General features: G+C 35.9%; 1 protein-coding gene across 5 annotated transcripts in view; it reads right to left on the bottom strand.

Annotated features, from left to right (window-relative positions):
• LOC142323110 (RUN domain-containing protein 1-like) overlaps window positions 1-17,136 on the bottom strand; it is a 98,586-nt gene that overhangs the window by 19,284 nt on the left and 62,166 nt on the right. For all 5 annotated transcript variants that reach the window (XM_075362303.1, XM_075362306.1, XM_075362305.1 and 2 more), the window contains exon 12: window positions 10,966-11,063. In XM_075362303.1, coding sequence (XP_075218418.1) covers window positions 10,966-11,063 — 98 coding nt within the window. The remainder of the gene's footprint in view (window positions 1-10,965; window positions 11,064-17,136) is intronic.

Genomic DNA, 17,136 nt, shown 5'->3' with positions numbered 1-17,136 from the left:
TCTCCAAATACTTGTTTACAGCAACAATGACTTCCTCGTTCCTCTCAAATTGTTGTCCACAAAGCCATATTTTGAGGTTAGGAAATAGATGATAGTCGCTGGATGCCAAATCTGGTGAATAATGTAGTTAAGAAATCAGTTTGCAACAATTGACAAATGTGCCGGTGCACTGTCATAGTAAAACAAGATCTTTTTTTGCTTGATGTGGTCATGTTCTTTTTAGTTCGTTGCTCAAATGTTATAACAAAAAGAAATGATTACTAACCCAAAATTTGATATACAAGCAGGTGAAGGATAGTTCTAAAGAATGCCAGAAAGAAATTAGACCTACTGGCACTATCTATGTGTCAGGCCAGAAACTTCTCAGCCTACCATCGTAAAAGAAAAATATGAGATTAAAAGAAATTAGACAGAGCAAAAAGGAATGAAGAACAATATCAACTAGTCTAACGATTTTCTTGAAAATAATAATTTTAACACAATAATACCATAAGGACATACAAAACATAAATGTGGAGGCAGTGGCTAGCTGTACTCACAATTAAACTAAGCTATTTTGTAGAAAAAATTTAATCAGTTCATCTGGGCAAGAAATATACAACTAAGAGTTAACAAAACATAACATAAAATTTGGAAATGAAAAGGGAGTAGGTGTTCTATATAGTATTTTATAAGCTGAATCTGAATATGTATAGTGAAACAACCCATTACATAATGTTCTTAAGTTACAACCCCTTAAATGTATTTGTTCCATCATTCGTGGAACAAACGATACAAATAAGTTAGTATGTCTGCTTATTCACATCTGATTTATATTGTGATGCATGCTATAGACCTGTATTTCATATATAATAGTCGAATGATGTCATTTCATGTCCAGCCACACATGTTGGTGAGCCAAGTAATGAGTAATTCAACATTATGAAATTTTCTTCAATATGAGTTCAACCCTTGTATGACTTGCTGCGTTCTTTAGCTGTGGCAGTGGTTTTATCATATACATATTATAAAGATTGTTTCATATGCGATGCCATAAATTTTGTGAAAGATTTTTATGACAGAACAACTTTTGCTATTATTTTATTGAACATCAAGATTTGTTGTAAGTGTTTTGCGCTGTTTTATTGCACTCCACGGTGAAACAATTTTATAAAATATTTTAATTAATTATGTATTTATAAATTATTTTTGTAATTAAGTAAATATTTCAATTTACTTTCATTCTTTAAAACATTTTGAATTTTACAATGAATAAAAATTGGGCTTGTAAAAAGTCTCCAAATATTTTTTGTAACATTTGTGAAGAATTCACTATGAAAAGTCAGCAAAAAACCAGTATCAAATCTGCTGAAAACTGCTTACAAACATTATTTTGACTGTCCCTTAGGAGAGCAAGATAAATCCTGGGCTCCACATGTAGCATGCATCAAGTGCTACATTAAACTAACCTGGTGGTTAAAAGGAAAAAAGAGCATTTGCCTTTTGCAATACCTATGATTTGGTGAGAGCCTACTAACTATTATGACGGTTATTTTTGATTAACAAATATTACCGGTTTCAATTCAAACAATAAAAACAGTATTGCATACCCAAATGTTCGATCAGCTATGAGACCAGTACTTTGTGGTGTTGATTCACAAATTCTAATTGCTCCAACTTCTTAGAAAGAAATTTCTGATTTCCCAGAAGACTCGACTAATGAATCCTCAACTTCAATAGATATTGATTACATTCCACAAGAATCAAATATTGAACTTCACCTCATCACACAAGCCGAACTGAGCGACCTAATTCGTGACTTGTTTTTGTCAAAACAACCTTCAGAACTCCTAGGTTCATGTCTTAAATAATGGAATTTATTAAACAAGGATATTAAAATTTCAGGATATAGAAATCGAAATGAAAATTTACTGAAATACTTGGGAAGAGACGGTTTAATTTGTTTCTGCCATGATGTTAGGGGGCTAATGTCTGAACTGAACATTGAATTTGTTGTTCATGATGGGCATTTATTTATGACTCATCAAAAGGAAGCTTAAAGGCAGTGTTGTTTTATAACTTGAATAAGTTTTTTCTATACTGGTAGCAAATGCTGTAGGAATGAAAGAAACATACGAAAGTACATCAAACATTTTAAAAGCTATTAAGTATGAACACTCACGACGAATCATCACTTACCTGAAAGCGATAGCGCTTCTTCTCAGTCTCCATAGTAGCTTTACAAAATTCATGTGTTTGTGGGATAGTTGGGCTACAGATAAACACTACACAGTTAAAGACTGGTAAAAAAGAAATCAGTTTATCCCAGGAACAGAAAATGTTACCAATATTCTCCTTGTCAAAGCAGATCATATTATTTTACCACCTCTATACATAAAACTACGCCTGATAAACATTTTTATAAAAGCATTAGATAAAGATGGGATCAGCTTTAAACATTTAGCTAAGGTCTTTTCACGATTAAGTGAAGCCAAATTAAGAAAGGGAAAAAATAAATTCTGTTACTCTTGAGTTTATTTATAATAAACTCTGAGTTAATAGATTGTAAATATTATTATTGTTAATAATAAACTTGAGTTATTGGTTTACTTGGCATTTTTCCTGCCACCACCCCATTTGGTCACTCTAAAGCACAATACCAAATGTCTGTGCCACAAACAGCTACTGAGCTTCAAAAACGTTTAGTGACCAGTGTCCTATAGTTCCTAGAGTTTACCTAACAACATGAGTGGATTAAGCGCAGTGCCATACACCACCAGCTTACATGTCCCAACCGCTCACTTATATATTTACTAAAATGGGTAGGTGCACCCGTCGACTACTAAAAATATATATGATAAACATAAATTAAAATTTACTTTGTCTAGACAGCAATTGGTTGTCACGCCTAGGTCGCTGAATGCCAGTAAGTACCTGTTCACCATATTAAAGCTCTTGAAGCCCTAATTGGCTGGTGGTCAGCCATATATGTTAAGGTTAGCTTACTACAGCAGTGCATTACGAGTCTTTCCCTTAAGTAAACTACTGATGTTGGTTGAACATAGCAACCCCATCAAGGAACTCCCACACGGTCCAACAATGCGACTCTCGCCACATTGACTTGCAGCTTGTGAGTGGCCAAATTTCCCCTTGCCCTGTAAGTTCCAGGGTGGTCCCTCCAAAAGCAGGGCAGTCAAACATCAGGTGTTCATTTGACTAGACCTCCCCACAGACGCACAGCTCATCAGCTGCCAGGCAGAACCAAAACAGATATTTATAACTTCTTATCAAACACAACACCTAGGTACTTATGAACTCTCACTTAGCTGAATATACAGCCTTTATATTTAATGTGGGAGTTTTGACTGTATGATAATTTGTCTGTACACTTGATAAGCATAAACTTCGTCTTGGATACAGAAGTCTAAATTTTGAATGTCCATCCAACCCTCTGCGGTCAACAAGGCTGCTTGCGCTCAATCTTCCAGCTGTGGTCGTGAATTACCACAAACTAAAAGGAGACAGGTCTTGGCGAAATTCTGGGCCGTGACTCTTTTTGGGGATGTCAATCCCAGAAACCCGTCAAATACCAGGTTTCACAGCAGGGGAACAAAAACGGAACCCTGCGGGCTTTCCCCGGTGATGGGTTTTTCCACAGCTAAGTGTGCATCTTTAAACAGAGCCGTACAATTAGACAAATAGACATGTAGTATGGCCTGAAGGGCTACAGAAACATTGTGATGTTCCAACTCACAGGGGACAGAATTCAAACACAAGGAAGGAAATGCTGCCTCTTTGTCTATAAAAATTGCCAAAACATATTTACAGTCGGCACTTTCACCTCAGCAAGAGCATTTCTCGGTGCCAACCCCTTTCATGAAACCATGCTGGCCTCGATTTAGAAAACAGTTCACCTCAATGCTTTCCCAGAGCCGTTCCACAACCAGCCTTTGAAGCAACTTGCTAATTACCAGCAAGAGGCTGATAACTGACCTCACTAGGTCCTTTCCTTGTTTAAAGAGCACCCGCACCAAAGCCACTTTCCAACAGGTCAGGAAGCAGCCTCAGCTAAGGCACCCCGTGAAAAGCCTGCCAAGCGGCTCTCTTATGACAAGCAGCAGAGGACAGAATATATCCGGGTCAAGTTGGTCAATCTCCGGTGCCTCTTTCAGTGCCATTCGAGAAACCACTTGATCTATATCTATGGGATACACAGCCTGTACGCCAGGGAAGGGCATAACCCTTGCCCTAACACCGACCCCTCCGGAGCATCTGGAAACAGAGTATCCAGGAATGCCTGGTAAGTTGCCACAGATGTTTAAGTGTGGTCACGACCACCAAACCCTGCATCGAACACTGGACAGCACGTGCAATGGCTTTGGCTGGTAACATGATTTTGTAGCTGCTAGGGGTTGTGCTGCAACTTTGACATGGAGTCTTGCCATAACTTGAGTTTAGCTTCCTTGATGGCATGAACATACTCATTACGGGTGCACCGGTAAATCTGCAAGATGTTCAGCGTGCACATCAACGATAATCCCCATTAGGGGGCGATGCTGGTATCTTCTCCTAGAGAACCTAACTCTTGTGCGCAGTACGCTAAGGTCAGAGAACCACCACTTTTTCCCGGGTTTCCACCTGCATTTAACAGGTGGCTCTCCAGAAGCAGCAGTCATGATGGCTCCAGGCACTCCCTGATCAGCAGACTGGCCATTACCTAAGTGTCTGTCCATTGACCGAGGCCGCCGTAGGACCCTATCGCAGCGAGTCTTGATGGCCCGGCCAAATTGTTCAGCCATCAATTCCACCTGTGCTCCATGCACTATTCCAATCCCTGCAAGGCAGCTGCGTACTCAAGCCACAGCCTGTGCTGATCCAGGCCCCTTAAGTTAGTGTCCCAAATCTGGAGCTGTTAGACTGCCTCTGTAAATGATCTCATAGGTTATAAGCCTATGATCGCTCACACTGGCCTCGGGTCAGACAGTCCAACTACTTGTATATCACCAGCAAGTCATGATACTCCATCCAAGCTGGAAGTATCCTAATACTAGTATGACATCGAGCGTACCCCTCATGAATTGCATGATGGTGAGTTGCTCATCCAACCATTGGGGCATCCAAAAGACACCCAATGAATCTGAGCCAACCATGACCATGGAGAGCAGCTGTCCTCCATGAAAATGAATAATTCCACTCCATGAAAGCCGACCACCATACCCCTGACCGCGTACGACTCCTGGACTGAGAGGACCTCAAGGTTGTACTCCTAAAGGAGCCTCATGGCTTCACTGGTGGCCATCCAGGCATGATGTAGATTCAACTGCCCCAGGCGCAAGCATTCAACATGGTGGAGTCTGTTCTCAAAGGGTTCCCTCAATTCAGGGGCCGCTATTTTTTACAGCTGTTGCCCGTAAAATATCATACTCCCTGCACTGCCTAACCCCTGCCTGGTATTCAGCATCGTTGCCTTTTAAAGGTACAAGCGGTGCAATTGGCTGCCCTGTGATCTGGAAGAGCACAGTGACCACACCTCTGCAGCGGAGAGAGGTGGACCAAAGCCCTGACACTTGTAGCACCGCACAACCTCTATATGGTCGACAACCCTACATGAGGTCCACCCAAAAAACAAACGTCCACCGGCCAACAAGAACTGCCGGATCTTTGGCGAGGTCTCCAACACCCAGTGCTTCCTTCCTTCACAACTGCCTGATCACCCTGGTTTCCCAAAGGAAACCCTTGACAGACATATCCAATGTAGGATTTTGAGCTTCTCCACCTTGTCGTCCTTGGCATATTGTATACCAATATCTGTAGGTTATTAAACTCCGAGTTTATTTATTGTAAAAGGGAATATTCATCGGGCCACAAATAAGAAAATTAATTCGTGAAAATATATTTGACCGCAAACTGAATCCTAAAGAACCAGCAGCATCGAAGTCATTCAAAGATGTCGTTACTGGTTTTCTTGGAAATAAAAAAGCCAAAAACCATGTTCGGCTGCAGAATATCATTGAAAATTCATCTTATACATTCTCATTTGGACTTTTTCCCTTTAAACTCAGGTGACATAAGCAACGAACAAGGAAAAAGGTTCCACCAAGGTATATTGCACATGGAACAACATTATCAAGGCAGATGGGATGAATCTATTATGAGCGACTACTGCTGGATGATAAAAAGAAGACTTCACTGAACACAAAAGCAAAATAAGAAATTAAGGTAAACATAAATGCAAAATAAAAGTAGAAATTATAATTTTTGTATTCTATTATTTATAAATTTTCTCAATATTTTAAAGGGTCATAACTAAAAATCTGAGGGTGATGAAGGAAACTGGTTTTTTTTAAGGGTGAAATATGCCTACGTGTTATCGTCCAGAATAAAATGGTTGTTTATAAAAAAATAAAAGAAACTAAGAGACTAGTCTAAAAAAATAAACAAAAAACTTACAACTACTATCACAGTTAAAATCTAAAATTTAACTAAAAATAAATAAAATTTAGAAGTCCGAAAGGGGTGTAAAGGCCCCTTCTTGGATAACAGAAAGACTAAAAAAACTATAAGATAAAAATCAGAACTAGGTTCAAAACTAAAATATTAAAAATGAAATAAAATATAAAACTAATATCACTAAAAACTTACAACTAATATCACTAAAACTTTACAACTAATATCACAGTTGGAATCTTAAAAATAAGATAAATTTATTTAAAAGAAACATAAAAATAAAAAATAACAAAATCTGTATAAAATTAACATAAACAGAATTTAACGAAGTCCGAGAGGGGTGTAAAGGCTCCCTTCTTGGATAACAGAATCAAACGCTAACAAAGAACCACAAAGATTAAATTTTATGTATAAAACCAACATGACACAAAAATAGAAACATCCAGTCTAAGACTTCATTATCATTGCCCAGGATTTGATGGATGTTTCTGGGCAATTTAAATATATGATGCAAGGCCTCATAACAAATGCAATCCACAAGGATGTGGTGCACAGTCAAATGGCAGTTGCATCGTACACATATTGGTACATTTACTATTGATATTAGATATCCGTGTGTGATTCTGGTTGGCCTAACCACAATTGACAAAGAACTACCTCCTTTCAATGGAGTTTTCTGAAAGATGAGCACCATGGCAACACAGTTTTTTTAATATATCTGAGGTCATTATCCATTGCAGTCCAGTCACCTTTCTACTTTGATCGAAGAGTGTGTTTTACACAATTGATAAAATCGCATGTAGTAACATACATGATTGGTGAAACAAGGTTAACTACATGCATCTTTAGCAGCACAATCTGTGTGTTCATTGCCCACAATTCCTACATGGCTAGGGATCCAGCAGAAACTCACTTGTGCGTTACGTTGGTTCAACTCAGCAACTGCGTTATAGATTTTGGTGACCAAAGGATGTCTAGAGTTTTGGAGTGCACTATACAAGTCACTACAAATAAGGATATGACAGTATTTTGGGTTAACGATATTTAAAGCCTTATTGATGGCGTACAGTGCTACAGTAAATACACTTGTAATACTAGGTAGACAAAACATATAGATTCTGCTATTAAGAATAGATGGGCATCCAACAGTATTATTCTGTTTCGATCCATCTGTATATACTACTGCGTCTAGGTTTATTTTAGAGAGAATATAGTGAAAACTTTGCTGAAAGATGATAGGTGGTGATTGTTTCTTATATATGGTACGATCAAAAATAAAATTTATAAGGCTGATTCTCCATGGAGAATATGAAACAGGATATGTTGGAAAAAAGGAGGTATGTCTACTTTTAAAAGCTGTAGTAATTGCCGGGTACGTACACCCATCAGTGTAATGAAATGTGGATGGTCTTCATAAAATTATGATTTGCAAGAACTACGGTAAAAGCTAGGTGATTTGGTTGCCCTTTTACGATGGGCAAAGTAAGATGCTAGAAGTTGATCACGTCTATCCCAAAGTGATGGTTCACCGCACTCAACAAGTATGCTAGTGATAGGGCTTGATCTAAAAGCACCTGTAACAAGATGCAGAAAAGCATGATGTACAGTATCTAACTTAGAATATGATTGTATCGTCTACTCTTCAGCGCATAATACCGTGCTGAAGAGTAGGCGATACAACCATAATCTAAGTGGGAATGAACTAAGGAATAATAAAATCACAACATAAATGATCTGTCGGCTACCCAATTAGCGTTGCTAACAACTCACAGCATATCTAGTAGTTTGGAACATTTCGTTTATAGTTGATGTGATTGACCCACGTAAGATGGCTGTCAAAAAACAAACCTAAAAACTTAATATCATAGGAGATAGCAATTTGCTCTTCATTCAGAAAGGGTCCTGCAAGTGAGAAAAAATTAGACATTTTGAGGTGAAAGTGTAAAGCTGGTAACCTTGAACCAAGCTTCAAGGTGAGATATTGTGTTCTGTAGTAGTCTCTCTGCTGTGGCTGTTAAACAGGATGTAATATATATAGCAAAATCATCAAAAAATAACGAACATGAAACAGGTGGTTGCACACATTCAGTAATACTGTTGATGGCTGTAGCAAACAAGGTGGCACTTAATACACTTCCTTGAGGTACTCCATTCTCCAAGCTGATGCTACCCAATAAGGAATCTTCATCACGAACACGGAAAGTTTGGTCATTCATGAAACCCCTGATAAATACAAGCATACAGCCCTTGACTCCCCATTCTTTAAGGGTGTTAAGAATACCATGTCGCCAGCCTTCTTGATATCAAAGAAGATAGCGACAAGGCACTGACAGAATAGAAAAGCATTTTGAAAAGCTGCTTCCAGTGACAATAAATGGTCAATGGAAGAATGTCCTTGGCAGAAACTGCATTGTTCTAGACGTAGAAGGCCATGTCACTCTAAGTACCATGTAAGCCTGCGGTTCACCATTCTTTCTATCACTTTACATAAAATGCTTGTCAAAGAGATAGGGCGGTAGTTTGAGGGGTTTGCTTTGTCTTTACCAGGTTTAACTACTGGTATGACAATGGCTTCTGACAAGACCAAAGGGAAAACTTGTGAGGAGAATAGACTATTATAAATAAACAATAGGTGTTGAAACGCCAAATTAGGAAGGTGTGAGAGCATACTGAGATGAATGTTATCAGGTCCAGGGGAGGTGTCATGTGAGTTTTTAAATGCGTGTGACAACTCGAATGAAATTGGAATGTTCAATTCATCAACCAAATCACCAACGTTTAATGATAGTACTTCCATTTGCAATTTGTACTTCTGAAATTCATTACTGTATGATGATGTGAGGGACACCGAACAGAAACAATCTGCCAAAATACTTGCCTCTGTAGAAGGTAATTCTCCTTCATGAATGAGTCCAAGAATGGATTGTTTTGGTAATCTGCAGATTGTACAAATCTTTTTCCTTTTTCCACACTAGATGTAGGAGTAGTGTGCGAGATGGTGTCCATGTATTTCCTCCATGGCCTCCTCCTAGTGTATAATACTCGATGACATACTGCTCTAGCCTTACGATACAAATCTAGGTGTTCATTTGAAGGCCTGCGATTAAATTTGCACAGTGTTTTGTCGTTGATTGCTAATAGTGTTTTGGCAATCAGCATTCTAACAAGGCACAAAAGGACGTCTTGGGTTTCCCGATGTTTGCAGGATACATCTATTAGCACTGTCAAGTATCAGGGACATAAAAGAGGTAAGTTCATCAAGGACAAATTCACCATCATCATACTGTGATGGGAAGGCTTTACGGTAACTGTTACAACTTGCCTTTTCAACAATCCATCTCCATGGCCTTTTATTCAACTTGCGGTCGGCACCAAAAGCTATAGTAATTGGCCTGTAGAGAGTAATTCCAACTCACTCTGACATTTCATTATTCTCTTCACTTCTTGCAAAGAAGTTCTTCGGCAATTTCTTTAACGTCCATCTCAAGAAGATCCCAGCAAAAAATAACTCCTTGACTAGTATTCAAGGTTTTATGACATCGCACTTATCTTATTAATCACCCATATTTGTCAGATATAGGAGCGATCTACTTTGCTAATCACTGAAAGTCTCTAATTAATATCCATCTCTCTGTTTTTTTACGTTCTTGGGGGAACCGCTTGCACCAATTACTACCTCATTGAGCAGGCAAGGTGAGACCTTATGAAGGGAGCCACCTTCCTGATTACTCTGAAGAACAACAAAACAAATGTTGTTATACTTTGTCTGATTGTTTACAATTCCCTTCTGTAGGACTTCTATCCTCATCAGACAAAAGTTGACCAAGGCCTTTTCACTAGACTAAAATTGGTGGTTTTTTCAGACTGACCACCAACCATCATGGGATTTATTTGTAGACTTGAAATTTTAGTTCCACAAGTAGTGAGGATATAACAGATCACTCCAGCAGAGCATACACATACTGGAGCTAGAGTTAAATATAACTGGGTTTGCCCAGGTGCCCAGAAGACTTAGTTCAAAACTCACTACGTAGAGCCATTCACCCATCGTTACGATAGTTTCCACGTTGGGTTACGGTTGTGTTTCGTAAGGTGTCACAATATCACTGAGTGTATGTGTAAGAAGAAATAGTGTAGAAAGTTATTGAGTAAAATTATATACTGTAATTTGTGTAGTGTAATGTGTTCTGCAGCTGTGTAATGGGAAGAAAAGCTGCAGAGGCTAGGCCCGTGGGGACACCAATCCCAAAGTCTTAAAGAATAAGACCTCATCAGAAGATTAAGAAAAACTGATTTCATTTTAAGATTCAGCATAAAAAATACATTATAATTCACCCACTTTTATCTGTTCCAAATTTTTTTTTTTTGACCTGTAAAAAAAACAAGCCATTTACCTATACATTAACTTCATTTCTGATCTTAACAGACAGGTCATATTTGTACAAAAATATTTGACCATTAAACTCAAACACTAATAATCTTTCATCTCTTCTCACTACTACAAATTAAATAAATAAATAAACTGAAAGTATAACTTACTTTAGTCCAGCACAAACAAAAGCTTTAAAATGTGAATCATAACTTCTCTTATACTGTGAATGCGTAGCAATTATATTCCCAACAACACCCAAGAGATTCTATAAAAAAAAAAAAATTGAGATTAATGCAAATAAAAAGGTGATATAAATAAAATTATACACAATTAGTAGAAATAAGTTTATACAGTTATGCTCTTTTTTTTATTTAAAATGTTCTAGATTAAGCCAAAAGTGGCGAGCCGAATAGTGAATTGATTTTTGTTCCAATTTAAATGCATTATTACATGAGTTTGATAAGTAAAATAAAATTTTTTAACCCAATCACTAATTTTTAATGTTATAAAAAAGCAAATTATGGAAGTTTATAACTTTACATTAAAATTTCTTTAGTTATATTTGTGGTCATCCTGACCTCGTAGGGGAAGACACCCTCCATGTGGCAGTTTTGGCCGCCTTGCCACTCCCTCTGTACCTGGTCCTTATGGGTTTTACTGGAGGTCATCTTCAGAACTCCGGTAAAAGACATCTCTCAGCCTTGTTCTTGCTTCAGTCAGGATGCCACACTGATGCAAATACCACGTATGATATTCCCATCGGTATACCTAGGAAATGAAATCTATGTCAAGTCTTTAACAAGACTGAGTGATATGAAGGAACTGAAATTAAAAATGCAACTACCTACCCGATAGGTTAGAAGCTGAGTGCAACACGCCACCATAACATAACACAAAACAAGAAATAAAATAAACTTAAAAATAAAACCAAAGAAACAAACCGCTACAAAAACATCAAACCTTATAACACAACAAAACCAAGACACAGGAAAGACCAGGCGGAACTCTAAATCCCCTCAGCAATCTGTTCTCTTGCCAGGTACCCGATGAAAATTTCAATGATTACCCATTCAACCCAGTTTTTCCAATTCTCATGAAGATCTAATGACGAGCCAACAAATAGTCTCAGTGTGCAAAAGTTCATACTGTGCGCATTCGTAAATTACATGGTATGCATCAATATTTGTGGCCAGTAGTGCTGGTTTTGAATGGAGAAAAACTTGTATTTATTTAATATATCAAAAAAATATTTAAAAAAGGGGGAAAATAGAAATAACCATGTCTGGAACTACAATATAACCACTAATAATATTACTGATGACGAAGTAAATAAAAATGTTGCAATATAAGTAAAAGAACTCCAGTTATATTTTAAATTTGACTTCATCTTTGCAAATGAATTTCGAATACAAATTTTATTTTAATAATCACATTCTTCAAATTTTTTGGTGATGTTCCTTCATTACTTTCCAAAATGAAATGATCATTCTACACAGTATATTTTATTTAATTAAAATATACAAATTTGGTATCATACAAAGTGTTTGATAATTTATTCAAAGAGAAAAATTGCCCATTATTGTATCTACAAAAAGATAGACATTACTGTGCTACATGAGTGGCTTTAGCCTAATTTTACTGATTATCATTTTTTTTAAAAGTTGCAAAATGAACTCTGAAAGAATGTAACAAACAATAAAAATATGTCAATGAAAGTAAAAAAAAACCATAAATGTGATTTTTTTTAGTTCAAATTCATTTGAAAAGGGTTTTTACTTAGTGTATTCTAAAAAAGAGATTGGAATGTGAAAAGCCCTGGTCGTAAACATGGATATTAATAATGAATAAGCATTAGTTTCCAGCATTTTATAGCTAATGAACCTTACGGTCAATAACACTTAAATTTAGTTCTCACTTTTAATGGTTTAATACAGTTTTTAAAGGATTACCCTGACATGCTTTTTGTCAAATTTCACATGTTAAAAAGTTTCTGTACCTATGCATTCAAAACCAGAAAACATGTTTAATACAGTCCCAAATTTCTCCATCATTATACAAAAGAATTTTATGAAATAAAAATAGTTTTGTAAAGAAAAGAGAATTTGCTTTATAAAATCTTATTAACTGTATCCTGGAATTACTTATTTATCATCAAAATTGACAAAGTTTGGTCTAATTTATGCTAGACAATAAATATATCAAAATATGGAAAAGCAAATATAATAATATGCATCTTTTAAAATGAATTGTTAAAAACTGCAATGTTGTAAACTGTTCTATAAGCCTGTAATTTTGGGACCATATAAACGCTTGCAATGCGTTGCAAGTGAAATAACAGATTTCTCATTGGTTTTAATGTACTTAACACTACATAGTTGCATAGGAACAAATACAAAAGGCTTGGCTTTCATTCATCATTACTGTCTATAATATTTAAAATCTATGCTGGTTTATCTTTAGTATATGAGGTACAGCAGGGGAAGGGAGCAGTAGAAGGTACATGCCATTCTTATACAAATGTTTGGGAAGTGCTCTGACTTTATAGAATGACTGAATTATATGATACTGCAGTATTTAGTGTACTTTGGCACTTTGTCACTGTGCTCACACAAATACAAAAATATTCTAGGTGCAGAACCCTCTTAAAATAAAGAAGTCATTGATGAAACTTAAGGCATATATCTATTAATAACAATAATACAGTAGAATACAATAACAGGAAGTTTATCACAAAAATCTAAAATAGCAATGTTCAGAAACTTTAAAAATACTAACTCATTGTTTACCTGTTTATCTCTAAAAAATTACTTACATAAAGCAGCAATAAGAATGATAGAACTATACTGAAAAATCAAATTATATGTAAAACAAAAACAGAAAATTAAAAAATGGAAGACTACAGTGTTCTTTAATATTATTGTTGATGGAAATATTTCCTTTAATAATGTTAAATATTATTTAATAATAATAATATTATTACTAACTGCATCCAACTGATTTTGATGGTTCCACATTTAGATAGCATGCTGAAAAACTGCAGCTGTGAACCAAGAATAAAATACAATGGCTGAAACCAAATTAAATACACCAGTTCCCAAAGGTTGAATTTTCATAACACTGCGATCAGTTTTCCCACATGCTGTTCTTTATCTATGCATATATATAAATATATATATCAAAATCGATAGAATCATTGTAATAAGGATAAAATCAAAACCTAAACCGACAACTATTGTTAACGTCTATATGCCTACAAGTGCCCATGATGATGATGAGGTAGAGTGTGTATACGAAGAGATTAATGAAGCAATTAAACACGTAAAAGGAGATGAAAATTTAATAATAGTTGGAGATTGGAATGCAAGCATTGGAAAAGGCAAGGAAGGAAATATAGTGGGTGAATACGGGTTGGGCAAAAGGAATGAAAGAGAGGACCGACTTATAGAGTTTTGCACGAAGTATAATTTAGTAATTGCCAACACCCAATTTAAAAATCATAATAGAAGAATATACACTTGGAAAAAGCCAGGCGATACTGCAAGGTATCAGATAGATTATATCATGGTTAAGCAAAGATTTAGAAATCAACTCGTTGACTGCAAAACTTACCCTGGAGCAGACATTGATAGCGACCATAATTTGGTGATAATGAAATGTAGATTGGGGTTTAAAACCTGAAGAAAAGGTGTCAGATGAATCGGTGGAATTTAGAGAAGCTTGAGGAAGAGGAGGTAAAGAAGATTTTTGAGGAGGACATCGCAAGAGGTCTGAGTAAAAAAGATAAGGTAGAAAATGTAGGAGAAGAATGGGAGAATGTTAAAAAGGAAATTCTTAAATCAGCAGAAGCAAACTTAGGCGGAATAAAGAGAACTGGTAGAAAACCTTGGGTTTCAGATGATATATTGCAGCTGATGGATGAACGTAGAAAATATAAGAATGCTAATGATGAAGAAAGTAAAAGGAACTATTGGCAATTAAGAAATGCTATAAACAGGAAGTGCATACTGGCGAAAGAAAAGTGGATTAAAGAAAAGTGTTCAGAGGTGGAAAGAGAAATGAACATTGGTAAAATAGACGGAGCATACAGGAAAGTTAAGGAAAATTTTGTGGTACATAAATTAAAATCTAATAATGTGTTAAACAAAGATCGTACACCAATACATAATACGAAAGGTAAAGTCGATAGATGGGTGGAATATATTGAAGAGTTATACGGAGGAAATGAATTAGAAAATGGTGTTATAGAGGAAGAAGAAGAAGTTGAGGAGGATGAAATGGGAGAAACAATACTGAGATCTGAATTTAAGAGAGCATTAAAAGATTTAAATGGCAGAAAGGCTCCTGGAATAGACGGAATACCTGTAGAATTACTGCGGAGTGCAGGTGAGGAAGCGATTGATAGATTATACAAACTGGTGTGTAATATTTACGAAAAAGGGGAATTTCCGTCAGACTTCAAAAAAAGTGTTATAGTAATGATACCAAAGAAAGCAGGGGCAGATAAATGTGAAGAATACAGAACAATTAGTTTAACTTAGTCATGCATCAAAAATCTTAACTAGAATTCTATACAGAAGAATTGAGAGGAGAGTGGAGGAAGTGTTAGGAGAAGACCAATTTGGTTTCAGGAAAAGTATAGGGACAAGGGAAGCAATTTTAGGCCTCAGATTAATAGTAGAAGGAAGATTAAAGAAAAACAAACCAACATACTTGGCGTTTATAGACCTAGAAAAGGCATTCGATAACGTAGACTGGAATAAAATGTTCAGCATTTTAAAAAAATTAGGGTTCAAATACAGAGATAGAAGAACAATTGCTAACATGTACAGGAACCAAACAGCAACAGTAACAATTGAAGAACATAAGAAAGAAGCCGTAATAAGAAAGGGAGTCCGACAAGGATGTTCCCTATCTCCTTTACTTTTTAATCTTTACATGGAACTAGCAGTTAATGATGTTAAAGAACAATTTAGATTCGGAGTAACAGTACAAGGTGAAAAGATAAAGATGCTACGATTTGCTGATGATATAGTAATTCTAGCCGAAAGTAAAAAGGATTTAGAAGAAACAATGAACGGCATAGATGAAGTCCTACGCAAGAACTATCGCATGAAAATAAACAAGAACAAAACAAAAGTAATGAAATGTAGTAGAAAAAACAAAGATGGACCACTGAATGTGAAAATAGGAGGAGAAAAGATTATGGAGGTAGAAGAATTTTGTTATTTGGGAAGTAGAATTACTAAAGATGGACGAAGCAGGAGCGATATAAAATGCCAAATAGCACAAGCTAAACGAGCCTTCAGTAAGAAATATAATTTGTTTACATCAAAAATTAATTTAAATGTCAGGAAAAGATTTTTGAAAGTGTATGTTTGGAGTGTCGCTTTATATGGAAGTGAAACTTGGACAATCGGAGTATCTGAGAAGAAAAGATTAGAAGCTTTTGAAATGTGGTGCTATAGGAGAATGTTAAAAATCAGATGGGTAGATAAAGTGACAAATGAAGAGATATTACGGCAAATAGATGAAGAAAGAAGCATTTGGAAAAATATAGTTAAAAGAAGATACAGACTTATAGGCCACATACTAAGGCATCCTGGAATAGTCGCTTTAATATTGGAAGGACAGGTAGAAGGGAAAAATTGTGTAGGCAGGCCACGTTTGGAATATGTAAAACAAATTGTTAGGGATGTAGGATGTAGAAGATATACTAAAATGAAACGACTAGCACTAGATAGGGAATCTTGGAGAGCTGCATCAAACCAGTCAAATGACTGAAGACAAAAAAAAAAAAATATCAAAATCTTACATCAACTATATCAATCGCTTGAAAGTAAATTAAAATTCCAAGACACATTACCACCAATAGAAAATTTAAAACTTTACAAAATAATGCACTGATGTACTTTGACCAACTATAGATCAATATTAAGCCAGCTCTATAAAACTACTGGAAAGAGTGGCAAAGGCTAAACCTAGAAACTCTACTACACAGCATTACTCTTTTGGCCCATACAACTCTCTAGAATGTCACACATCAATAAGAAAAAATCATAATTATACTTTTTAATCTCAGAATGTCTTTGCTTTGACATGGTTGCATATCATGTAACCCTGTCTTGCATCATGTATCTTACCAAAAGATTATAACTAACCAAAAAATTAAAAACTTGTTTATAAACCAGTTTTTTTTTGCTTTGTGATCAGTCGGCTTCAAAAAAAAAATAATAATCTTTACCAGAGGTTAAATTTGATTCTATAAACTTTCATTCACATAAATTTGTAAGAGAAACATTTAAATTAAAAATTATAGAAAAAAATTATTATGCTAACAA

The sequence above is a fragment of the Lycorma delicatula genome, chromosome 4 (assembly GCF_047948215.1).
Source record: "Lycorma delicatula isolate Av1 chromosome 4, ASM4794821v1, whole genome shotgun sequence".
NCBI lineage: Eukaryota > Metazoa > Arthropoda > Insecta > Hemiptera > Fulgoridae > Lycorma > Lycorma delicatula.
The sequence above is the reverse complement of the archived record's forward strand: the minus strand, read 5'-3'. Positions and strand labels throughout refer to the sequence as shown.